Source organism: Cyprinodon tularosa, unplaced genomic scaffold (assembly GCF_016077235.1).
Source record: "Cyprinodon tularosa strain WSP-4 unplaced genomic scaffold, ASM1607723v1 ctg388, whole genome shotgun sequence".
Classification (NCBI taxonomy): Eukaryota; Metazoa; Chordata; class Actinopteri; order Cyprinodontiformes; family Cyprinodontidae; genus Cyprinodon; species Cyprinodon tularosa.
Window position 1 is genome coordinate 900,714 of NW_024039105.1, and position 27,256 is coordinate 927,969.

Consider the following 27,256-nt stretch of genomic DNA (forward strand, 5'->3'; position numbering starts at 1 on the left):
GATGGCAGGAAAGGAAAAAGATCTTCCCTCTCCCCATAAAAGTAGTGCCTTAACTGAGACTCCTCAATATGGGGAGCTCTAACTGCAGGGGGTGTAATACGTGGACCTGGTTTGACTTTTTTAGAAGATGGGACTAGCTGTTTGTCATAGAGGTGACGACTGAGACTATGGGAGACACTGACCTGGTTATAGGGGAAGCTAAGGCTAGCAGCTGGCTGACCAAAGGGAGTGGAGGCGTCAGGCTGACCCGCCGGAGAGGAAGTGGAGGCGTCAGGCTGACCCACCGGAGAGGGAGTGGAGGCGTCAGGCTGACCCGCCGGAGAGGGAGTAGAGGCGTCAGGCTGACCCGCAGCAGAGGGAGTGGAGGCGTCAGGCTGACCCGCCGCAGAGGGAGTGGAGGCGTCAGGCTGACCCGCCGGAGAGGGAGAGGAGGCGTCAGGCTGACCCGCCGGAGAGGGAGAGGAGGCGTCAGGCTGACCCCCCGGAGAGGGAGTGGAGGCGTCAGGCTGACCCGCCGGAGAGGGAGTGGACTTCTTCCCCCGGCGACGCTTACGCCTGGAGGGAGCAGTTGGCAGGGGAGAAACAGAGGTTGAACAGGCAGCTGCTGCAGGTGATTGTGGTTGAGGTGGAGGAGGTTTATTTAATAGCTGGGCTAAAGCCGCCTTGTGGTTCCACTCCACCTCTTCTAAAATGTCCAGAAACCCTAGGGATGACAGGAGAGTTGTTTGGGGGGTTAAAATCTTTTTTAGGTCAGCTGCAGCACATACCCGTCTCCAGGGAGGGCTGAGAGTGGCAATCCTGTCCAGTGTGAACCGACAGTTCTCCAGGAAGTGTGTCATGCTTCCTGCCAAGTTTGACTCTGCTGGGTCCATGTTGGCTGGTTCCTTCTGTCAACAATGGGTGGTGAGGTTGCTTGAGGACCCAGATGCAGAGACAAGTGAAGCAGGGATGTGTTCTGAAAGGTTTAATTGTAGACCAAAAAGCAGCAGAGGCAGAAATCCAGAAATCCAACTCAAAATATGAAACAAACCAAAATCATGGAGACACCAGGGTAAAGACGAGTCTGAGGAGCCGGGGAGAGACAAGCAGAGTAGACAACACAGCAACAAGAGGGAACCAGCACTGAGTGACTGCAGAGGTGGAGTATTTAAGGACAACCAAACAAAGGATGGACTAACGAGTCGAATGGGGAGCAGGTGTGGGTGCAACTGGCAAGAGGGAATCCAAGGGAAAAGAAAACAATCACAAGGGGGCAACAGAGAGTAACTAAAGAATGCTTGAAGATCATGGAAAATAACAAAACAACTGATAACAGAAAACTCAGAGTCAACAAATAAGAACCATAACATTTACTCTTTTCATATCTGACCTCCTGTCTGGCTCCCTCATCTAAGCCCAGTTCTCTGTTGATATGGTTACTGTTCTCATGTCTTTTGTCTATTCAACAGCATATAAGTATAAAAAACTAGTTAATTTATCTATAGGGGTGAAAGGCAGGATTTGACAACTTATCACACATTCCAAGGAAATTGAAACACATTTTATTTAACCAATATGAAAGGAAATTCCAACAGCATAGGCTGCTTGTGAAAAAAAAAAACAATATTTGTGAGTGGCCTGTAAATAAAAGTTTTTTTTTTCACATCTTTAATGTTCGCTGCCTTCGATATTAGTCTGGGAATGTCATTTCTGTTTCAAGAAAGGTGCAAAATCAACGGAGAAAAACTATAAGATACACTACCGTTCAAAAGTTTGGGGTCATCCAAACAATTTTGTGTTTTCCTTAAAAGTCACACTTATTCACCACTATACGTTGTGAAATGAATAGAAAATACAGTCAAGACATTGACAAGGTTAGAAATAATGATTTGTATTTGAAATAAGATTTTTTTTTTTACATCAAACTTTGCTTTCGTCAAAGAATCCTCCATTTGCAGCAATTACAGCATTGCAGACCTTTGGCATTCTAGCTGTTAATTTGTTGAGGTAATCTGGAGAAATTGCACCCCACGCTTCCAGAAGAAGCTCCAACAAGTTGGATTGGTTGGATGGGCACTTCTTGCGTACCATACGGTCAAGCTGCTCCCACAACACCTCAATGGGGTTCAGATCTGGTGACTGCGCTGGCCACTCCATTACCGATAGAATACCAGCTGCCTGCTTCTGCTCTAAATAGTTTTTGCACAATTTGGAGGTGTGTTTAGGGTCATTGTCCTGTTGTAGGATGAAATTATCTCCAATCAAGTGCTGTCCACTGGGTATGGCATGGCGTTGCAAAATGGAGTGATAGCCTTCTATATTCAGATTCCCTTTTACCCTGTACAAATCTCCCACCTTACCAGCACCAAAGCAACCCCAGACCATCACATTACTTCCACCATGCTTAACAGATGGCGTCAGGCATTCTTCCAGCATCTTTTCATTTGTTCTGCGTCTCACAAACGTTCTTCTTTGTGATCCAAAGACCTCAAACTTGGTTTCATCCGTCCACAACACTTTTTTCCAGTCTTCCTCTGTCCAAAGTCTGTGTTCTTTTGCCCATCTTAATCTTTTTCTTTTATTGGCTAGTCTCAGATATGGCTTTTTCTTTGCCACTCTGCCCTGAAGCCCAGAATCCCGCCGCCGCCTCTTCACTGTAGATGTTGACACTGGTGTTTTGCGGGTACTATTTAATGAAGATGCCGGTTGGGGACCTGTGAGGCGTCAGTTTCTCAAACTAGAGACTCTAATGTACTTATCTTCTTGCTCAGTTGTGCAATGCGGCCTCCCACTTCTTTTTCTACTCTGGTTAGAGCCTGTTTGTGCTGTCCTCTGAAGGTAGTATTACACACCGTTGTAGGAAATCTTCCTGTTCTTAGCAATTTCTCGCATGGAATAGCCTTCATTTCTAAGAACAAAAATAGACTGTCGATTTTCAGATGAAAGTTCTCTTTTTCTGGCCATTTTGAGCGTTTAATTGACCCCACAAATGTGATGCTCCAGAAGCTCAATCTGCTCAAAGGAAGGTCAGTTTTGTAGCTTCTGTAACAAGCTAAACTGTTTTCAGATGGGTGAACATGATTGCACAAGGGTTTTCTAATCATCAATTAGCCTTCTGAGCCAATGAGCAAACACATCGTACCATTAGAACACTGGAGTGATAGTTGCTGGAAATGGGCCTCTATATACCTATGTAGATATTGCACCAAAAACCAGACATTTGCAGCTAGAATAGTCTTTTACCACATTAGCAATGTATAGTGTGTATATCTTTAAAGTTAAGACTAGTTTAAAGTTATCTTCATTGAAAGGTACAGTGCTTTTCCTTCAAAAATAAGGACATTTCAATGTGACCCCAAACTTTTGAACGGTAGTGTATATATATATATATATATATAGATTTATTTTCTATATATATGTTTATATAAAGTATTCATCAAATATATAATTAATGGAATAAAATTAGTAGACGCAGTCAACCTGTATATTTTTACGGAAGCATTTTGCATTCACCGAAGGAAAAAAAAATCTGACAGCTTATCTCATAATTACGAGATAATATCTTGTAATTATGGGATCTTTTCTCATAATTACGAGATCTTTATGTCATAATTATGAGATCCTGATCTCAATATTATGAGATAATATGTCATATTTAGGAGATCTGGAAGGGCAGTCATTGCTGATCTCTCCACTACATGAAACGTGAACAATGAGTGGGTTGTTAGATATAATCTGCTTTTATTTCCTTTTAGGTATGCAACACTGGAAAATACAGAGTTTCCTTAATGTGGACTGAAATAATTTGAATTTGTCATCATTGTAAAGTAAGTCCTTAGAATTTGTTTAGGTGAAGAAGCCCACTCTTACTTCACACTTTTCCAGTAGGAGCAATTAAACCAGCACGGGCTGCTTTATGGTTGTAAATGAATGCGTCTGAAAAGCATTAAAGCTGGCTTGGTGGTGTCACATAGAACTTTCCATCGATACCTTCTCAAAATCCTAAATCCGCAAGGAGAGCTGAGACTTCTGTAATGACCTCAGAACGTTGGATCCATAATTCGAGGCGAGACAGGCAGTGGGAAAGTTCAAAGCTTTTATGGCAGAAAAATCACTCCATATCCAAAGGGCAGAAACAGGTTACAATCAGGAAAACAGAACAAGATACAGATCGCTAGTTAATCTCACCAAACTGTTTGAATAACCTGGCGCTGACAGAAGGCAAGCATGCAACATAAATAGCTGAATAACCAGGTGGAAATGATCGGGGTTAATCAGCTGCAGGACCAATTAGACAGGGGAGCAAGGAGGAAAGGGAAAAACGGAACCATCAGTGCCAATGGTGCCGAACTTCATGCAGCAAGTCGATTCATATGAAAAACTAAAATCAAACAGAATCTGTATTAATGGAGCTGTTGATGGATTTTCACGGATATGCGATATGACCATTACTCCACAAGTAGTAATCCCAGGGTTATAGATGAAGTGAAAAACAGGAGCGGAACTCTAACGCATATCATGTTAGCCCTTGGTACAGATGCAGATATTTTTAATAAGTAATCATGAAGACCAGTTTTGTGAGAAATTCTACATTATGGGCTCAAGTAAGCATAACCAAATATATAGATAGGATCTCATAATTACGAAATAAGATCTTGTAATTACGTGATCAGTATCTCATAACTATGAGATAAAGATCTCGTAATCATGAGATAAGCTGTCCAATTTTTTTTTTATTTGGCGAATGCAAAACACTTCCGTATATTTTAACCTGCAGTGTAAATACAGCTGTTCTATGAAGCCCTCAGATTTTCGTTGGAGAACAGTAGTAAGAATCCATCAGCACAGAGATTTTTTAAGATAAAGTGGTTATATTGCCTTTTACCTGTACCTGTGTAATCACAATAATGTTGAATTTAATCTAATCTTATATTATTAGTCACTTAAAAATACTTCAAGTCTTGAACAGCTCAAATTCTGCTTTTCATCCCATTTTCTGAAAAATAAGTCTGGCTCAAAACTGAAAACAAAAAGTTGTGTCCTCGTTGTTTTCCTTGCCTTCTGCTCAGTGATGAATGGAACTACACGGAGGAAAATCTGTTAGAGGCTTCAACCTTCAACCTCACAAATGACCCTAATCTGTTAGAGCAACAAATGGATGTTCATTGCAAAGCATATTCACATATTAGAAGGGGGACACAAAAATCCAGTATAGGGTCAATAGGGATTTCAACATGATTTTCAAAAATGCCTTTAAAAACACATTTCCACATATTCACTATTTCATGTTACAAATGTTAAATTAGTCCTTCATATATGGATGAATGTAAAAAACAAATCCAAAATGCATTGGACAACACAGATGTTTGTGTTTGATAAAACTCAAGAGGAGAAAATGTCTACAAACAAGTGGTAATCATCCAAAGTATATATATCAGAATAAAATTGAACAACTGAACAGGACAGGAACAGATTACCTGAGCAGTTTTTTGTATTCATAAATACATGCATATCTTTTTATTTCAAATTAAATCTGCTAAACTTTCACATTGTTCATCTCTGCATTTTAGTTTGTCTCTCAAAGGCTGGTAAAACAAGTTGTTTTTTTTATAATACATTTTTTTTAACTTTTGGATATATGTGATTAAAAACCATTACGGGTTAGTGACTGATCTGCTTACTTCAAAACAAGAAGCAAAAATATAATTAAAAGAAAAAGTCAGAGTTGGCCTAAACAACTGTTACAGGCCTCAGTTTTATTTATATAGCTTAGTTATGTGTTTGATTAAAAATAATGCATAATTGTTCTTTAGGCCAGTTATTGTAATATCTTTGCATTTGCAATAAGTCTGAAGTGCAGTCTCTTTGTCAATTTCGGAGACTAGATTACTGTTTAGATTTCATTACAGTCTATTAGTGAGACTATCTGCCTGTTTCTTCATATTCCTTCCATATTTAACTTACAAACCTATAAGAACCTATTATTCATCCTTGAGGGCCCCCTGCTGGCCATACAAGGGAAACGGGAAGTTATTCATGTTGTTAGTAAATAGCTTTGCATAAAGTTGTTTATATATTTTTACATAAATTTTACACTTTTTTAAAATTATATCATAGATGAAAATAAAATGTTTAATTTGCTTAATCAATTGAGGATATTCTTCCCTTTAAGTTTTATTTCCTCTTTTTTTTTCTTACATCATCATCTTTTCTATTTCATGTTCTTAACTCATATGGTTTCCCATCAGATATAAAAAAAATCCCTGATGTCTAAATGACAACTGAATGTCACATATACTGCTGCTAAAAAAGATTCTCTAATTCCTCTTTTGTTTTTTGCATTTGAGCCAAAAGAAGGTTAGTTTAGGAGAATGGAAAGGGAAAAGTAATTGCAAAATGCATCAAAATAATTTATTTTCTTATCTGAATGGTAAATGACACAGCTTCCCACTGTCCATTGTTTTCCCAATTACTACTGGATCTTTATTAATGAAAGCGCCTTTACTGATTTCAAGGTGTTATCAAATTATGTTTAAAATGTTCTATACAGTTCAAATGTGTTCAGTTGTTGCTTACCAGTAAATGGATTAATTGAGATAAGGTTTCAGTCCAAAATTTCCCCATTGCGGGACAATAAAGCTATTTTCTATTCTATTCTACTTCATGTTGCCAGACAGGCACTATTTTAGAGATACCTTAATTGTACAGGTCAGACAGAAACTAGGCCTAAGTCTGACTATTTAAATTGAACTCTCAACTTTCAATAACTGGGATTATCAAGGTTTGCTGTTGTTTTAAACTAATCATAATACCAGAACCAGATAGCAGAACCAGAACAGCAACAACTAGTACAAGCAGAAAAAATTAAATCAAATCAAAGGGATACCAGAAACAACATACTTGCAGTAAAATGCAAAAAAAAAAACTTCATGAAGATCATGAAAAAACAGGATAAAGTAAGAATATTACAAGTAGTCATAACTTTGTTTTACCGCTGGCCCTAATCCTCTACCTTAAAAAAAAATAGACCTTAACATACCACAGATTGAAAAGTAGTCTTTATACAGATTTGTTTTTTGCAGATATGAGTAAAACAAAGTAGAACAGACATCATATTCCACTGAACCACACTATGCTGTTTGTGCAGAGTTTTAGTGTAAATCTGTAAGTAGTTGGAAAATACAGATAGCATAGAAGATGTTTTGATGATTTTTTTTGTTCTTTGTTTTTTGCAACACCTACAACTAAAACCTCTGAATGAAAATAAGAATTCTGTGCCAGGTTCCAATAACCTGCAATTACAGTGTTTAAAAAGCAACAAGCACCTTTTCAGGCATCTGACACAGACATCTTTAAAACTACAGTCTGCTGTTCCTCGAGGGCCAACCATGACACCATCCCCAGACATGAATCAAAATGATTTATCATCAGTACCAGAGGAATATCATTACTTATAACAAGTCTTCCTCAAAAGTTTAAACATTACCATCCCATCAATCATATTGTTGTGCCAACAATATGGTCACACTATTCCTGCAGGAACAGTGCGACTTCCAGCAAGTCAGATTAGAGTGGGCTTTTTGCCTAAAATTCCTAGATCCAGGGACATCTTATCTCGTAAATACGAGATAAGATCTCATAATATTGAGATCAGGATCTCAGTATTAAAGCACAGGTAAATGATCACGATCTTCTGAACAGAAGATGATTATCAGAGTGAGTTACTTACCTGATTTAGCAGTTCAGTCCATCCTCTCAATCATAGGCAGGATAGGGCGATGCACTGCAGACAAGAGGAAGCCCTGAGCCATCCAGAGCCTCCCTGTGCAACGACCCCAGTGAGCAGGCAGGAATCCGATCCAGGACAGGGATTTAGATCAGGACTGAGTAGTACTGGAATCCAGAAGTCTACAGTCCACTCAGGGGTTCCGATCCACTCAGGAACGGAAAGATCCAGGCTCCAGGGATCCATCAAAGCATGATAGCAGGTTTAGAGTCCCGTGCATCGAGCAACCAGTTCAGACAGAAATGCACCTGAGAGGCAGAATCCAGCAGGAGTCCAACCGTGGTTCAGGCGAACAGATCGGGCAGGGACAGACAGGGCGAGTGGGTGAGAGGGAACAGAATCAGGAAAACAGAATCACTAGGGAAACGCTGAAACACTCTCACCACTGGTTAGGGAAATAACTCGCCTGAGGGCACTGCCTTAAGAATAAACTCCTCACTGGAACAGGGACATGAACCTTAGAAATAAATCTAAAACTGACGCACAGGACACTAAAAGAAGGCAAACAGAGAACAAACGAAAATCAAACAATGATCTGGCCCTGAGAGCTGGGCTGGACTAAATATAAAGCAGAACCTACAAATGGATGAGATCAGAGATGATCAGGAACTGGGCAGAACTAGGCAGGTGAGTGAAATGAGCAATTAAAGCCAGCTATCAGAGCAAATCATGACAACTTTGGCCATTTGACAAAATTATTTAAGCTCTTCTAAGCCTTGTCAGAATAATTATGTATAAGATACTAAATGTTTGTTCTTATGATGTATAATGTGTGACATATTACTGTTCCAGAAAGGTGTTGCACAAGCAGTATAGGTTAACTCTTAGGAAGTATTGCTCAAGCTTAACGAAACCAGCCGTTCTCGGACCATTTTACCACAAGACATTTAAATGCTCCTGTTCACTGAGGCTGTAAATTGAATTGTCTATCTTGTTTCTGTCAGGAATCCAGTTTGTGCGGTCTGTTTTTGTGTTTCCTTTCCTCCTCCAACAGGTAGTGCCCCATCCTCATTGGGTCTCCCTGCACACCTGCAGCTCATTGCCTCATTACCTGTGGAGTGTTCTTAAGCTGCTGACTGCCACTACCTCGACACCAGAGTGTTCGCTAATACAGGGTACTCTAGCCATGTTTAGTTTAGCAGAGTCTAACCTAAGTCTTTGTTTTGCCAATACTGGGCACTCTAGCCATGCTTAGTTTAGTAGAGTCTAACCTAAGGCTTTGTTTTGCCAATACTGAGCACTCTAGCCATGCTTAGTTTAGCAGAGTCTAACTTGAGTTTTTGTTTGCCAGTTTTGGATTCTCTAGTCAAGCTGAGTCTTTCTGAGTGAAACTTAGTTTTTGTCAACCTGAGTCTTAACTTTGTTTTTGTCTTTGCCTCTCGGTAGGAAGTCATCCTGCAAACTGGATTTGTTCGGTCCTTCTCTCTCTGGAAGGTTCAACTGAGCTTCTATCTGAGCTGGGGTTCAAAACAGGAAGTTTGGACCCACTTTCCCCAAGAGGTCGTTTGAGCTTCACATCAAGCAAAGGTTTCTTCAGCACTGCAGCCCTTTCAAGTACTGCAGGAAATCTGAGTGGCAGTAAGCTTCTCCATTCACCAGGGAACAACCGCAGTCTGAATAACCCAGTCCACCCATCACCAAACAAGACAATCTCTGGTACAACCCTCACAGTCTGGATTCCATAAAGGACACCTTTCCCTGGAGAAGTGAGTCTGCAACCTTTTCCTCCAATTCTAAACCTAAGATTTAAATTTCCCACTGAGCCTGAATTAACCGCAGTGTCTTCCCCTCACCTTTCAGTCCCTGTTGATCAGTGCTCAGAGCAGCACTGGATTCATCACATCATTACTATATAAACCTGTTTAAACTTTTCCCTGGTCTCTCTGTTTGGTCTTCTGCATCTTGGGATCAGACCTTAGTTAAATCATGACAGTTATCCCTTCCTTTAGTACAGCACGCAACTATGTAACTAGGGAACTCCCTGATTTTATTAAATTGTGAGGAGAAAGCTGAGACGAGCAGAGTGGGTTTGAGATTGTAACTGCACGATCTCTTCCTACTTTCCTCGTGGGTAAAAAAGAATTCTGACTCTGTACCTTTCTTTCCTTGTTTTACAGTGTTTTAGGTGTTTGAACCTGATAGCCTCCAGCCCAGTGTTGTGGTCAAGACCACCTAACCTGAGACCAAGACAAGACCAAGACCAGAGTGTACCGAGACCAAGACAAGACCAAGACTTTTAGGGTCCGAGACCAAGTCAAGACCAAGACTTTTAGGGTCAGAGACCAAGTCAAAACCAAGTCCAGCGCCAGTATGTGACAATAAAATGTGAAACATGATCAAAATCACTAAAATTGATGTAAAAGACCCACATTCACATAAAAACACCTAGATATTTAACACACAGAACTGGAATAAACATAAACATCTTTATTTAGTACTTCTGTGTCGTAATCACAGAATCTCAAACAATTAATCAAAGTCGATCAAAATAGTATTTTCTCTGCCTTTCATGAACAGTACATACATTTATGTTGTTTTTAAATGTGCTATTTCAAAACAATATGCAAATGTGTAAAACTGAAAAAATGGCAATCATTTCTCTTGTTTCTCATATACAGTACAGATTAAAGCTATATTATATAACTTTTCTTAAATAAATCCATATCTGTCACCAAGTTGTAAAAATATGTTATGAGACAGATAATTTGTTGAAAAAATTAATTGATCTCCTTCACTTCCTCCCTGAGCTACTACTGACATCTGCAGAAATACAAACCCCACTGAAATACGTGCACAAAAGCCTGACTGACTTTTTTCAGTTCTAAGACCCTGTTGCTGAATCAGATGGTTTGTTTTTGACCAAGCCATGTATTTCTCTAGTAAGTACTGGGAACATGGAGAAAAGGCAGAAGTGCTAAATATTTTCACAGCTTGTCGGTTTCATAACATACTGTCACAACATAATGACTTAAATATGTACGTAGCTTACCTTTCTTTGTGCTTTCTTTCAAGGTGTCGATAAAAGTTGGACGTAGTCCCTACCGTCTCTGATAGTGAAGCACTGCAGAACTTACATTGCGCTGTATACTTTTCTCTCAATGTTGCTTTACAAATATATTCTATGTGATTTAATTAGTCGAATTTTATAACCGATGATTTGGCCGACATCTTATGCCGTTCTCAGACAACCACTTGTGACTTTCAATCAAAGTGCTGCAGCCCGCGCGCAGGTGAAAGGGGGTGGGCGTGACAGCGGTAAAAAACAAAAAACAAAAAAACATGCATTTACCAATGAGACAGGTTATTGCTTGGATTTTAATCCAAGCATTCAATAAAAAGAAGGATCTTAAAGAAACTGATAATATTCAGATGATTAGCGGTAAAAAGCAGTAAAAAACAAAAAACAAAAAAACATGCATTTACCAATGAGACAGGTTATTGCTTGGATTTGAATCCAAGCATTCAATAAAAAGAAGGATCTTAAAGAAACTGATAATATTCAGATGATTAGCGTTATGCTGATGAAGGTTGTCAGTCATCCAGGTCATAGTCATTCCGTAAAAATTCAAAAAATATCCACTGGACTTGGTTTTCAAGTTTTCAAGATTTCAAGTTCAAGTTTCAAGTTTCAAGTTTTCAAGATTTGAAGACGTTTCGCCACCTCTCCAGGAAGCTTTCTCAATTCAAATGTGATTCAATTGAATTTTTACGGGATGATTAGCGTTATTTCCACAGTTGTGGTCTTGAGCGGTCTTGAAATAAAATGCAGAGTCCTCAGCGCCCGAGACCGAGACAAGACCGAGACCAAATGCGGTCAAGTCCGAGACGAGACCGAGACCATCAAAAAATGGTCTCGAGACCAAGACCGATCTCGAGTACTACAACACTGCTCCAGCCAAAGGTGGGATTTCCTCTTAAAATATGTGAAAATTACTCTGAAATCATGGACTGAGACCAGATTGGAAAGCAGGATAAATATTGTTGAGGCAGTAAGGTACCAGGCTGAGTAATTATGAGAGGCTCTTCTGGAGGTGAGGGGGAGATCTACAGACCCTGTGGTGCGAGTGGAAGCCCAGTCTTTGCTCAGGAGATTGGATCCTTTTGCCTTTGTACAGTACAGCAATACTGTATGACTTTTTCTGCAAAATCCATTATATCATTAAACTGCCTTTGGGTTTGATCATAAGATCATGTTTTGATGTTTTTTTTGTTTTATATACGTGCTTTTATTTTTGCGCCTACTCGTTTCTTTGATTTCTTACTTTGAAGTCATATATCTATGTTGTATTAAAGTTAATGTCACTTGTTCACGCTTTTTTGGGGGGAGTATTTAAATGTAATGCTTTATATAAGCTATCTATATTAAATTTCATATGTTGAGTTCTTTTTTGTATTTTTTTTAGTAGTTCTAAGTATTTTGAATATATTGTTTTATGAAAAAAAAAAAAAAACATGTCCAAGATAAATCTATTTAGTTTCTTGTGAATTTAAGTTCATTAGCAGACAATGCAGATACTGTGCAGCGAGGCAAGGGGGCGCCACCTAAAATCTTGCCTATGGCACTAAATTGGTTAGGGCCAGCCCTATCTGGCAGGTTGATACACTGACAAAAAATCTGTTATGTATTTAGTTATAGTTATATCTTAGTGCTGCATTTGATACAGTTGACCATAATATTCTTTTAGAAAGACTTGAATATTTTGTTGGAATTAAAAGGACCGCACTAGACTGGTTTAAATCTTATCTATCTGATCGAATTCAGTTTGTTCATGTTAATGATAGATCTTCAACACGCTCAAAGGTTACCTGTGGAGTACCACAGGGATCAGTGCTAGGACCAATTCTCTTTACTTTATACATGCTCCCAATTGGTAGAGTTATTAGACAGCATGGGATTAATTTCCACTGTTATGCTGATGATACCCAGCTATATCTGGCTATAAATCCAGATGAAGCTAACCCATTACATAGATTACAGGCATGTCTTGAAGACATAAAAACCTGGATGACTCTTAACTTTCTGCTTCTGAATGCAGATAAAACAGAAGTTATAGTCTTTGGACCAGAGTCTCTGAAAAAGAAACTGATTAGCCAGTCACTTCATTTGGATGGGATTAAACTGATTTCAGATAATAAAGTAAAAAATCTTGGTGTTATTTTTGATCAGGACTTGTCATTTAAATCCCATATCAAAGAGGTTTCTAGAATTTCCTTCTTTCATCTGAGGAACATTGCAAAAATTAGAAATATCCTGTCCAGGGGTGATGCTGAGAAACTAGTCCATGCATTTGTTACTTCAAGGCTGGACTATTGTAATTCTTTACTATCAGGAAGTCCACAAACTGTAGTTAAAAGCCTTCAGCTGATCCAAAATGCTGCAGCCAGAGTTCTAATGAAAATGAAAAAGAGAGATCATATCTCGCCTATCCTGGCTTCTCTTCATTGGCTTCCTGTTAAATCAAGAATAGAATTTAAAATCCTCCTTCTCACATATAAAGCCTTAAATGGCCAAGCTCCATCTTATATCAGAGATCTGATTGTTCCTTATGTTCCTAACAGAGCACTTCGCTCTCAATCTGCAGGTTTACTAGTGGTTCCTAGAATTTCTAAAAGTAGAATGGGAGGCAGGTCTTTTAGTTATCAGGCTCCTCTCCTGTGGAACCAACTACCAGTTTTAGTCCGTGAGGCAGACACCCTGTCTACTTTTAAGGCTAGGCTTAAAACTTTCCTTTTTGATAAAGCTTCTAGTTAGAGTGGCTCAGGTTATCCTGAGATATCTCTATAGTTATGCTGCTATAGGCTTAGACTTTTGGAGGACATAGGGACCCCCATTTCATCATTCTGCTTCATTCTCTCTCTGTTCTCCTATTCTGCAGAATCTGTTAGTTCAATCTCTAACCTTCTGCTCTCTCTGCTTTTCTTCAGAGTAGCTTTGCCTCGTCTGTTCCTGTTTGGCTGTGACGTCATCCTGGAAAGAAACATCAGCTGTGCTGCTTCCATCAACACCCTTGTTTATAGATGTTGGAGATCGGCCTGTTTTCCAGAGTGGTCCTGTTTCTCTGACCGTGACTGGATGGATGTGCTCTCTTCGTCCTCTGGCATGGGAGCTGCCTTGGAGCTCGTCTGCCTGGCTGTGTGTTTCCTGGACGGGGCCGCCTTTTACAGCTGCTTTTTGTATCTCTGCTTCTGTCTCCTTGAACCCCAGTCGGCCTCGGCAGATGGCCGCTCACACTGAGCCTGGTTCTGCTGGAGGTTTCTTCCTGTTAAAAGGGAGTTTTTCCTCTCCACTGTCGCTACAAGCATGCTTAGTGTGAGGGATTGTATTTGAGTCGATGCAATCAACTGGTTTTCCTTAGATAGAAAACTTTGTATCAATTTGACTGTATGAGCTGGTTGAACTGTAAAGTGCCTTGAGATGACATGTGTTGTGAATTTGGCGCTATATAAATAAACTGAATTGAATTGAAAATTGAATAGTGAGAATATGGACAGCAGCATTTTAGACCAGCTGCAGCTGTCTGATGGACTTTTTTGGCAAATTTGTGAAGACTGTTGCAGTAGTCAATTCTACAAAAGATAAATGCATGAATGACTTTTTCTACATCATGCTTGGACATTTAATCCTTGAGATGTTCTTTAGGTTATAAAAGGCTGACTTATTAACTGCCTTTATGTGCCTCTGAGGGTCCAGGTCTGAAACCATCATGACACCAAGATTTCAGCCGCAATCAGTGCTTTCTATCTGTACTAGCTGAAGCTGTGAGGTAAATCTGGATCTCTCCTTCTTTGGTCCAAAGATTATTACCTCAGTTTTGTTTTTATTCAGCTGAAGTAAATTATATTGCACCCACATGTTATAAGCATCAGTATTTCCCAGTGTCACATACCTAAAATGAAACAAAAGCATATTAAATCCAACAACACACTCATTGTTAATGTTTCATGTAGCGTAGCTACACGATGAATGTCCTTACTGATCTCCTGAATATGACATATTATAACATAATTGGTTCATAGTCACCTGATGACATTGTGATGTAAAGATGTGTGTCGTCTGCATAGTTATGGTAACTGATCTGCTTGTTAGCTATAATCTAATCCAATGGGAGCATGTACAAGTTGAATAGGTGGGGCCTCAGAATAGAGGCTTGTTCAACCTCACATGTGCTTTTTCTGATATATAGAAGCCCCTGTCCTTCAGGTAGGAGTTAAACCAATGCAGTGTTGTACCAGAAAGGCCGACCCAGTTTTCCACATGCTCTAATAAAATCCAGTGATCAACAGTATCAAGCGCTGCACTGAGGTGCAATAATACCAACACTGTGGTTCTTACACCTTAATCAGTGCAGTCCTTGTTCTGTTGTTGGCACAGAATCCTGAATGGAAGACATCAAGCAGCTGGTCATTGTTAAGAAGGTATTAGCTGAAACACAAATTTTTAAATGAATTTTTCTTGTGTGTTTTGTGAGTTTTTATGGCACTAGTGGCTGGCTTTTATGGACAGTAGGCTGACAGGAAAGGGGGCATGAGAGAGAGGAAGAGACATGCGGGAAAAGGCTACAGGTTGGATTCGAACCCAGGTCTCTCACGTCGAGGACTAAGGCCTCGATACATGGATCGCGTGCGCTAACCATTAAGGCATGCCCAACTATTTTCAATAATCTTAATCATGAGTGGGATGTTTGAGATGGGGCTGTAGTTCTGAAGGACCAATTTGTCCAGGCTTCTCTGTCATGATGGGTTCACTGAAGGAGACCCAGTTATGCAGAACACCACTGACGGACACAAGGATGAAAAGTTGAACAGTTTATTAAAGCACAGAACACACAGAATGTACTGATTCTGGTTCGGGCCTGGGAACTGGTTCACCGGAGTCTGCGTGAGAGACAGCACAGTTAGTGACTGCTGACAGGGTTTGATTTCCACTGGTTCACTGATTGTACCTTGAGGGTTCTTCAGGTTAACCTTGGGAGAGTCACTGTTGGTTCTGGAGAAGGGTTTGTCAGCAGAGTCCGTTTGCTGCTTCAGCGTCTCACGTCTTAGCTTGAACAGACCTTGGCTTAGATTTCCCAGCTCTAGTCCTGAGCTGCTTGGGGGTTCTCTGTGAATCTTCAGGGTTTGGCTCAGAGGGTCGGCTCGGCAGGTTAGCTCTTCCAGAGATCTCACAGAGGAGGCACGGGTTTCCTGGAAAACAGAGACAGTAGTTAGAATCCAGACTGGATTCAAAGTCATGGAGATACACTGAGGATCTAGGCTTTTGCGCTGACCAACTGGAACAACACTGCGGCGTTGAGGCAAGGTCTGAAGACAGCTTATATAGTGGATCCTCTGATGATCTTTGACGAGCTGCAGCTGTGCAGGAGGCTCCCTCAGAGGATCCACGGCGGACTCTGCTGGAGAAAGATGGGATTTCTCCAGCTCCCAACAGTACCCCCCCCTCAACGACCGCCCCTTGGCGGTCCGGAAGAGGTAGATGGGCAGGAACGCTCGTACTCCTCGATGAGTGCAGGATCGAGGATGTACGAGCCTGGGACCCACTGGCGATCCTCCGGTCCGTAGCCCTCCCAGTCGACGAGGTACTGCCATCCGCGACCACGTCGACGGGAGTCCACAATGCGGCGCACTGTGAAGGCCGGATGGCCATCGACCTCCAGGGCGGGTGGTGGGGAGTTGGACGGTGGGCACAGAGGGCTCGAGGAAATAGGCTTGATCTGGGACACTTGGAAAGTGGGGTGGATCCGGAGGGACTGAGGTAACTGGAGACGGACAGCTGAGGGGTTGATAACTCCCCTTGAGGGGGATGTCTCGAGTGGAGAGCCATACCTCCTGGCCCTCAGAGTACTCAGGGGCGGGACGTCTCTTGGCGTCGGCGAAACGTTTTGCAGATGCTGAAGACTGGTTAAGTGTGGCGATGGTTTCCCTCCAGATCCTCTGACAACGACGGATGTGATGATTGACGGACAGCACCGATATCTCTCTCTCATCTGCGGGGAAAAGAGGCGGTTGATACCCGAGACTGACCTGGAATGGGGATTGTCCAGTGGATGCAGAACGGAGGGAGTTGTGGGCATATTCAATCCATGGAAGAAATTGGCTCCAGTCCACGGGGTTATTTGACGTGAGGCAGCGGAGGTTGGATTCCAACTGTTGGTTCATGCGTTCTGTCTGACCATTCGATTGGGGGTGGTAACCTGAGGTTAGAGAGGGTTTGCAGCCGAGAGCAGAGCAAAAAGTCTTCCAAACCTGGGAGATGAATTGAGGACCTCTGTCCGAGAGGATCTCTTGGGGGATGCCATGAAGCCGGAAAACATGTTTAATTAGAAGTTGAGCAGTCTGGAAGGCCTTGTGAAGCTTTCTGAGGGGAACAAGGTGGCAGGACTTCGAGAAGCGCTCAACAATGGTGAGTATAGTGGACATACCTCGGGAGACAGGGAGACCGGTGACAAAATCAATGGCGATATGGGACCATGAACGCCAGGGAACAGGAAATGGTTGAAGCAGGCCAGAAGGAGGTTGGTGTGAGGCTTTGTTACGGGCACATGAGGGGCAAGCCAACACATACTCCTTTACGTCCCTGTGGAGAGTGGGCCACCAGAAGCGTCTGGAGATGAGAGCTATGGTTCTACTGACTCCTGGATGAGCAGATAATTTGGCGGCATGCATCCACTGGATGAGACGGGACCTGACGGAAGATGGGACATAGGTACGATTAGAGGGACCGTTACCTGGATCAGGTTCAGTGGCCAGAGCTGAGTTGATGAGGTCAGTTATTTCCCAGTTGACCACCCCTACGGTACAGGAAGCCGGAAGAACAGGTTCAGGAGTCTCGGGATGATCATCGGAGAAGAGACGAGAGAGAGAATCGGGCTTCACGTTCTTGGATCCGGGTCTGTAGGAGATGATTAGGTTGAAACGAGAGAAGAAGATTGACCACCTGGATTGGCGAGGATTAGCTTGTTTTGTTGAATGGATGTAAGCCAGGTTCTTATGGTCGGTCCACACAAGAACCGGGTGCTCAGCTCCCTCCAGCCAATGCCTCCATTCTTCCAACGCCAGTTTGATAGCCAGGAGCTCTCGGTCACCCACATCATAGTTTTGTTCAGCGGAAGAGAGCCTACGGGAGAAGAAAGCACAAGGGTGTATTTTCTGGTCTGAGTCGAGCCTTTGGGATAGGACAGCTCCAACACCGGAATCTGAAGCATCCACCTCTAGGATAAACTGCTTCGCAGGATCAGGTTGAATAAGGACAGGTGCTCTGGAAAACAAGGATTTTAATTTTTCAAATGCTGCTTGAGCCTCGGGAGTCCACTGAAATGTGCGTTTAACAGAGGTCAGGGAGGTTAGAGGAAGGGCGGTCTGGCTGTAGTTTCTAATGAACCGACGATAGAAGTTTGCGAATCCTAAAAACCTCTGAAGTTGTTTTCGGTTCTCAGGAACTGGCCAGTCTAAGACCGCCTTGATCTTGTCCTCTGAAGGTTTTACCTGGCCGCCCTCTAGCACAAACCCCAAAAAGGTGACAGAAGGTTGATGAAATTCGCACTTCTCGGCTTTCACGAACAGCTTATTCTCCAGAAGTCTCTGTAAGACAAGACGGACATGTTTCTTGTGTTCATCGAGGTTCTTGGAGTAAATGAGAATGTCATCAATGTACACGAAAACAAACACGTTGAGAAAGTCTCTGAGAACATCATTTACTAGAGCCTGGAAGCAGGCTGGAGCATTAGTTAAACCAAAGGGCATCACAGGGGCGTTGCTAGGCACAAAGCAGCTGGGGCACTGGCCCCCTACCGCATATGCCCCTCCTGCCATACACAAATACAGACAAGCACACTGCCCCACCCTGATACATTCCTACCAATATTACCAGTTGAGATATTAATGAGTGTAAGAGCATATTTGTTTTAACATACATGAGCATTTTCAACATTGCAGCTATAAAAAATAAAACGTTTTCTTATACACATTCCAAAGTAATCATTAATTCCTATAGGTTTCAGAGTTTTAGTTCAGGGGAAAGTTTAACTCAACATGAACTAAGTTTTTCTTTTATTTTTTGAGCATTAAAGTGTACCTCCTATTTTTCATTTTTGCAAAGCGGTCAATCACTTGACTGTGACTCAGCTTAGAAAGTTCTTCCTTTTCAACTGATAAAATAGCAAGATGATGGAGCCTGTCTTGTCCCATTGTGCACCTCAGCCAAGTGTGGATCCTTCTCAACACACTGAATGACCTTTCATAACTACAGCTTTTGACTGGGATTGTGAGGGAGATCTGGATGACTTGCGTTAGTGTGGGGAACATGGTGTTATCAAGCAAGTTGAAAACACACTGCATATCCTTGATGACAAGGCTTTATTTTTCAACCAAAAGCTTTCAAATCATTTTGAATTAAATGAAAGTTTTTTTAACTCCAAATTTGTGCTGGGGAGAGTGGGACAACTTCACTTGTTTAGGACCATCATGCTTTCCCCCTAAATCACTAATGTCCCCTTCTTATTTGTGGACGCTGGTTGTTGCTCCCTCATCACCTTCATGGTCCCGTCTCTCACCTGTCTCTTGCCTGTCAGTCTCGCCTCCTCCTCCCTTTCCTACTCCAGCACCTTCATTCTCATCCTCTACAGCAAAAAACGTAAATTTATAATTATGTAAATATCTATCATATTGCTTATAACGTCCCTAATGTAACTGCTTAGCTTAAATCACTAATTCATTACGGTACCTTACCTCCCTCCCTCTCATCTTGTTTTACTGCTTCCCTGTCTCTGCTTCGTGTGAGGAATTTCCTGATATCCATCTACAAACCAATGCCGTAATTTTCAGTTAGTAGCCTATAAATCATGTGGTTAACTGGGAAAATAATAAAATTGACAGGTAAGAAACGTTACCAGAACTAAAAATGCGTCGCGGCCGCACAGTGTCCCATCCAACTCAGTTGAGAGCAGCGCGTTAGTTTACCTGCAATTCATGCAGTGACATGCGCTGACGTGGGGGCGCTAATACATCCTCAATTTGGAGTTACAAACACACTTGCTGCGAATTGGAGTAGAAATATACGTCTCCTCCCGTTGGAATTATCTAAATTGATGCATTAAAAAATGTATCACTGTTGCAAATATTCATGAGATTTATACTGGGGCACAGCTCATTTATACTGGGGCACGTGCCCCAGTAAATGGGGTCTGGCGACGCCGATGGGGCATCACTAGGTATTCGAATTGGCCCAAGGGTGTCTTGAAGGCAGTTTTCCATTCATCGCCCTCACGGATCCTGAGGAGATGATAAGCGTTTCGTAAATCCAGTTTGGAAAACACTGTTGCACCCTGTACTGGTTCAAAGGCAGAGGCGAGAAGAGGAAGTGGGTATTTGTTTTTGATTGTAATCTGGTTCAAACCTCGATAGTCTATACAAGGCCTCAGGGAACCATCCTTCTTCCCCACGAAGAAGAACCCGGCGCCCAATGGAGAGGATGAAGGACGAATTATTCCAGCAGCTAATGATTCGTTGATGTATTTTTCCATAGTTTCTCTTTCGGGCTTGGAAATGTTATACAGTCTGCTGCTAGGAAGAGGAGCACCAGGTAAAAGTTCTATGGCACAATCGTATGGTCTGTGTGGAGGTAGGGACGTCGCACTGACCTTACTGAAGACAGGGGCTAAGTCATGGTACTCAGAGGGGACTGAAGAAAGGTCAGGAGAGTCCATCTCCCCCCCACCTCTAGGAGACCCCAACACGGGGGCAGCAGAACGAAGGCATGTTTCGTGGCACGTAGTGGACCATGATTCCAGATGACGTTTAGTCCAGTTAATGTGAGGGTTATGCTTCTCCAACCATTCGAACCCGAGAACCAGCGGGGAACATGCAGAGGGAAAAACAAAAGATGTTATTGTCTCTCGATGGTTACCTGACAGAAGTAGCTCGAGGGGCTGGGTTTGGTGGGTAACTTGATGGAGTCTTTTCCCGTCAATAGCGGATACACAGAGAGGCTGAGAGAGAGGAATGGTTTTAATCTGGAGTTGCTGGACGAGGTTAGAGTCGATTAGGTTACGTTCACAGCCTGAGTCGACGAAAGCAGAGAAGGAGAGGCTTTGACTATCACAAAAAAGCATGGCAGGCAGTAACAGTCGAGGAGATTTCTTCGTGTTTATTTGGCCCGCCAGACTCCTCAGATCCTCTGGCGGGCCCCGGCTTTTGATTTAGCCGGGCAGGAGGCGATGAAGTGTCCACTCTCACCACAGTAGATACATAGTTTGCTAAGAAAACGCCTCTGTCTCTCCTCTGGAGTGAGCCTGGTGTGTCCCACCTGCATGGGTTCGACATCCCTTTCACCCGAATGAGAGGCCTGAACAGGCAACGGTAGAGACTGGGGCTTAGACCTCTGAGTGGGCAACTGCTCTGTAGAGGGAGAACAAACAGTCACGTTATGTGAGGCAGAAGAAAATGTATTCTGCTTCTTAGAACTGTTTCTGGCTCGAATTCTATTATCTAATCTGATGGAGAGGCGAATTAGATCTTCGAGGGTGGCAGGTTCATCGAGGGTTGCGAGTTCATCTTTAATCTGCTCGTTCAATGCCATGAAAAAGGCTCCTTTCAAGGCGCTTTTGGTTCCATAAGCTGCCGCCTTAACCCGGAAGTTAATTGAAAATTCAGCCACCGAAGAATTTCCCTGTTTAAGGTTGAAAAGAGCTCTAGAATCAATTGTTTGGTCAGTTTCTTGGTTGAAGACCTGGGTAAATTCAGCAATGAAATCAGAGTAATAGCAATTTAAACTGTCGTCAGCGGCACATCTTGCCTGAGCCCATTCCAAGGCTCTTCCTGTTAACTGAGAGAGAATGAAAGTTATCTTCTTGTGATCCGTGGAAAAACAGCCAGGGGAGTTCTGAAAGATCAACCGACATTGAAATAAAAATCCTTTGCATTCTTTCATGTTACCAGAAAATCTTTCTGGAAGACTAGGGCGGAACTCAGATGACGTCACTGCCGGTGACCTCGGAGGTGGAATGGGACCCGGAAATGGTTGTGGAACTGGTGTAGCGTTAGCATTGTTTAAACGACTGGTGAAGTTTCGGACAACATGGTCTTGGAATTCTATACGGGAGTTTAACTCACTCAGAGCTTGAACTTGTCTGTGGATTTGGGCATCCCGTTCCTCCAATAGTTGACGGAGATGTTCTGCTGGGCCTTGAGTTTGGCCGCAGTGTTCTGTCATGATGGGTTCACTGAAGGAGACCCAGTTATGCAGAACACCACTGACGGACACAAGGATGAAAAGTTGAACAGTTTATTAAAGCACAGAACACACAGAATGTACTGATTCTGGTTCGGGCCTGGGAACTGGTTCACCGGAGTCTGCGTGAGAGACAGCACAGTTAGTGACTGCTGACAGGGTTTGATTTCCACTGGTTCACTGATTGTACCTTGAGGGTTCTTCAGGTTAACCTTGGGAGAGTCACTGTTGGTTCTGGAGAAGGGTTTGTCAGCAGAGTCCGTTTGCTGCTTCAGTGTCTCACGTCTTAGCTTGAACAGACCTTGGCTTAGATTTCCCAGCTCTAGTCCTGAGCTGCTTGGGGGTTCTCTTTGAATCTTCAGGGTTTGGCTCAGAGGGTCGGCTCGGCAGGTTAGCTCTTCCAGAGATCTCACAGAGGAGGCACGGGTTTCCTGGAAAACAGAGACAGTAGTTAGAATCCAGACTGGATTCAAAGTCATGGAGATACACTGAGGATCTAGGCTTTTGCGCTGACCAACTGGAACAACACTGCGGCGTTGAGGCAAGGTCTGAAGACAGCTTATATAGTGGATCCTCTGATGATCTTTGACGAGCTGCAGCTGTGCAGGAGGCTCCCTCAGAGGATCCACGGCGGACTCTGCTGGAGAAAGATGGGATTTCTCCAGCTCCCAACATTCTCTTCTTCAACAATAGTTTGATAATTACTATTTTTAAGGCTTGGGGAAAAAACACCCTACATGAGGGATGTGTTTATGATTTGAATCAAATCAGAGTCTAAAACAGGGAAAAATCTTTTTAATAAAACCTGTGTGTAAAACATCAAGACAAAAGGGAGATGAGCTATACTGCTAGACAGTTTCGTCCAAACTTTTGATGTTTATTGGGCAAAGTTTTCTCTTACTGGAGATCACAAAACACTGTGTACAACTAGAGTTGAATCGCATGAAAATCAATCAGCTCCTTCTCAATCAAAGGAGATGCAGTCTGACTCAGTCCAGCAACCACAGACCTCTCCAGAGGGATTTGGCTGCTACTAAACGTAGCTTCTCAACTTAAAGCTGGCGTACTATCTAGTCTTAATCGGCTGCAGGCTACCGGCAACAGGAAATTTGATCTTTGATCTCCCACCACCCCTAAAGTTTTCCCTAAAAACATGGCGCAAACAGAATGAAAACAGATTGAGGCTAACTGAATACAGTAATTGGTAAAAAAGCAAAACACAACTGTGTTAAACAGGTATCCAATGTTTTCATTGATATCTTTAACGTGTGAGCTTCCCGTTTTACAGCCCAAGAAAGGGCTGTCCCCCAGCTTTCACTTATATAACCTACTACAGCAGATTTTTTTTGTCAGTATTCAAAAGATCCAGACAATTTCTGCATTAAGCGATGGAAGAAATTTATACCAATGTGGAACATGGAAAACCTGCTTTCCAAATTACTATGTCTCAGAATGAAAAATTAAAGGAGAGGCAGTCTGACTCAGTCCAACAACCACAGACCTCTCCAGAGGGATTTGGCTGCTACTAAACGTAGCTTCCCAACTTAAAGCTGACGTACTGTCTAGTCTTAATCGGCTGCAGGCCACCCGCAACAGGAAATTGGATCCTTTTGGTCCCCCCACCCCAGGCAGGCTTCATCATCAACAGCAAGGAAAAAAGGGAAATAAGCAAATATTACAGCTCATTTCCCCTTTCAAAATCACCTGCGGTAACAGCTCTGTTCTTGGGTTAATTAGCAGTAGATCCAATTCACATTCCTCATTGTTTTCCAATAAAACTTTGAAAATCAATTCTGCCCCTTTGAGTTTTCCCTAAAAACATAATACAAACAGATAAACAGATTGAGGCTAACTAAACACAGTAATTGGTAAAAAAAACAAAAAAAAAAAAACATAACACAACTGTGTTAAACAGGAATCCCTTTTTTTCATTGATATCTTTAACATGTGAGCTTCCCGTTTCACAGCCCAAGAAAGGGCTGTCCCACATCTTTCACTTATATAACCTACTACTGCAGATTTTTATTGTCAGTATTCAAAGAGCAAGGCATTTTCCGCATTAAGTGATGGAGGAAATTTATACCAATGTGGAACACGGGAAAGCTGTTTTCCAAATTACTACATCTCAGATCGAAGGTAAGAATGATCAGATAGAGAAATGTATGATGTATTTTACAATAATTTAAGACCAGAATGAATTCAGATAATATTAATTTTGTTTGTTAAGGTTCAAGTAGCTCCAAGAAGAGGCCCTTCCTGCTTGCTATTATATTTTTGGGAATCCTAAATGTTTTACTGCTGGTTGGCCTCATCGTCCTTGGTCTCCATTGTAAGTCTTGTTCTAGTCAGCTTAAATATGGACAGAGTAAAATATATTTTGCTAAAAAAATAGCAGAAGCTCCTTCTAAAACAACCTGACTGGGTATAGAAGAACAGAATTTTGTGATTCAAAGTTTTGCAGTGCCTTCAAGGAGTTGGCCATAAAGTACACTGTATGCTACATAACTTTCACTGATGTTCAATCTAAGCCTGTCTTGCATTTCTTTTTAGATTAAAGAAACAATACTTCCTCATTTTCAATCCAAATGTACTTTCCTGCATTTTTAGATAAAATTGTAATGATATCCTCACTACTTTAAGTATTTATACTTTCTCTTTTAATGTGAATTAATTTTAAATGATAAGACATTAAGATGACCTTAATCATTAACATAATTATGTTTCTATTTTCTTTTAACAAACGTTATTGATTTATTTCAGCTTGGGACTTGGCAGCAGGTCTTTCTAACATCAATGGAAATCTTACTGACCGTCTCCAGGACAGCAACAGCAAGCTTTACTCTATGACTGAAGAAAGAAACCTGCTGTATGCTAATCTCACTGAAATGATGAAAAAGCTCAACAGGCCTCAAGGTTTGTTAAAGAAACAAACAAAAATTTATCATGTAAAATCTGCATGAAATGTATAGGTATTTTGGGTTGTTGGTCAGCTTAAATTCTTCACTTTTTTTTATTTGAAACAAAATGTAAAGGAGAACTCATTGTGCTGCAACCCTAAATTTCATAATCCCATTTTAATCTCCGTGTCTATTTCCTCCAAAGTTTTAGATAGAAGCCTTTGAAGACAGGACAACATTTAAACTTAGCTCCTTTTGTAAATAGATTAATAAAAATTTTTTTTTATCAAAGTCCAAACAATGGTATTTAAAAAACTAAATATTCCATTGTTGATGTTCAGTCTAAGCCTGTCTTGCATTTTTTTTAGATTACAGAAACAATACTTCCTCATTTTCAATCCAAATGTACCTTCCAGCATTTTTAGATAAAATCGTAATAATGTCCTCACTACTTAAAGCATTTATACTTTCTCTTTCAGTGTGAATTAATTTTAAATTATAAGACATTAAGATGACCTGAGTCATTAACATAATGATGTTTTTATTGTCTTTTAACAAACATGTTATTGATTTATTTCAGCGTGGGACTTGGCAGCTGATCTCTCTAACATCAATGACAATCTTACTGACCGTCTCCAGGACAGCAACAGCAAGCTTTACTCTATGACTGAAGAACGAAACATGCTGCATGCTAACCTCACTGAAATAATGAAAAAGCTGAACAGGCCTCGAGGTTTGTTAAAAAAAGACAAAAAATTATCATGTAAAATCTGCATGAAATGTATTGATATTTTGGGTTTTTGATCAGCTTAAATTCTTCAGTTTTTTTTTATTTATTATTATTTGTTTGTTTTTTTGGAAACAAAATGTAAAGGACAAATCATTGTGCTGCACCCTTAAATTTCATAATCCCATTTCAATCTCTGTGTTTATTTCCTCCAAAGTTTTAGATAGAAGCCTTTGAAGACAGAACATTTCAATATAGCTCCTTTTGTAAATAGATTAATATATTTTTTATCAAAGTCCAAAAAATGGTATTTCAAAAGATAAATATTCCATTGTTTTCTTGCAAAAAAGAGCAACATGTTAAAATAAAAAAAAAAATAAAAAACTTTTTTCCTTCTTTTTTTCTTTAGCGAAAACATGTCCTACAGGATGGACTAAGTTCAGTTGCACTTGTTACTTTGTCTCTACAAAGAGCGGTTCCTGGGATGAAGGAAGGCAGGATTGCATAACAAGAGGAGCAGATCTGGTGGTAGTAAATGATAAAGAAGAACAGGTGATGTGGTCATTTTTACATTAAAAATCCACTATAATTTCCCACTATGTACCTCATTAAAAATGTTTCACATTAACCCTAAATATAGAAAACACAAATAGGCTATATGCACAATTGTTGTGATATCCCTGATAAAAATGGCAAGTTTACAGGTTTGACTAAATTTACTTCTTACTTTGCCAACTCTTACTAATAAAGAACGAATATAGGGTGCATCCTGAAGGGAAGTATAATCAGAAGTATAATCAGAAGCAGAAGAATAATTCGCCCTTTACCCTTATGGGTCATCATGATGTCTGTTGCTGGAACAGATGAATGCTGTGGATGACTTATAGTTGTGCCTTTTTGTGCAGAGGCCTAAGGCAGAGTTTTGGCTCTTGCTTCCAACACTATGATTTTGGTGATAAGACATGAGACTTTAAATGTGATATTTTGACAACAAACAGAAGCTGTGGATTATAAATGATTGACTTGATGATGAGGGAGCCAATGAACTCTCAAGTAGGTGTTTAGGTGATTATAATGTATAATCCAGGGATCCTGAATGGGTATTCAGTAGTGAGTGAAGCAGGGGATTGCTGATCAGATGATACTATGCCTGTAGTGCATGGAGCTTTAGGCTACTCAGCAGTAGTGACTTAAGTATTCGAGATGCTAGTTGTTAGCATTGTGGCGTGGATCCCAAGCCATCTTGTAGTAAAACAATCATATTGTCTCAGTCTTCTTTTGGGTTTGAATCCACAGTGATGTGAGAGATTTCTTTGGATACTCTAAGCTTCCTCCCACAGCTTAAATGCAGATGCAAACCATGAACGTACACAACTAGATAGATAGATCTGCAGTAGAGAATACAGTGATATACAGTGATCTGTATATTCAGTAGTGTATGGTTCATGCACATTAACATGGTATGACCATCTTCTACCTACTACCCACTAATACAACTTTTGTATGCTGATATTTGACAGGACTTTATTTCCAGTTTTGCTAATGAAGCAGCTTGGATTGGTTTGATCGACAAAGAAACTGAAGGTTCTTGGAAGTGGGTGGATGGGACCTCTATGACTCTTTCGTAAGTGTTTACTTTTTGA

General features: G+C 41.2%; 1 protein-coding gene across 1 annotated transcript in view; it reads left to right on the forward strand.

Annotated features, from left to right (window-relative positions):
* LOC119791367 (CD209 antigen-like protein C) overlaps positions 1-27,256 on the forward strand; it is a 65,485-nt gene that overhangs the window by 30,866 nt on the left and 7,363 nt on the right. The window contains exons 3-5 of the mRNA XM_038297437.1: positions 25,467-25,619; positions 26,023-26,165; positions 27,134-27,237. Of these exons, the coding sequence (XP_038153365.1) occupies positions 25,467-25,619; positions 26,023-26,165; positions 27,134-27,237 (400 nt within the window). The remainder of the gene's footprint in view (positions 1-25,466; positions 25,620-26,022; positions 26,166-27,133; positions 27,238-27,256) is intronic.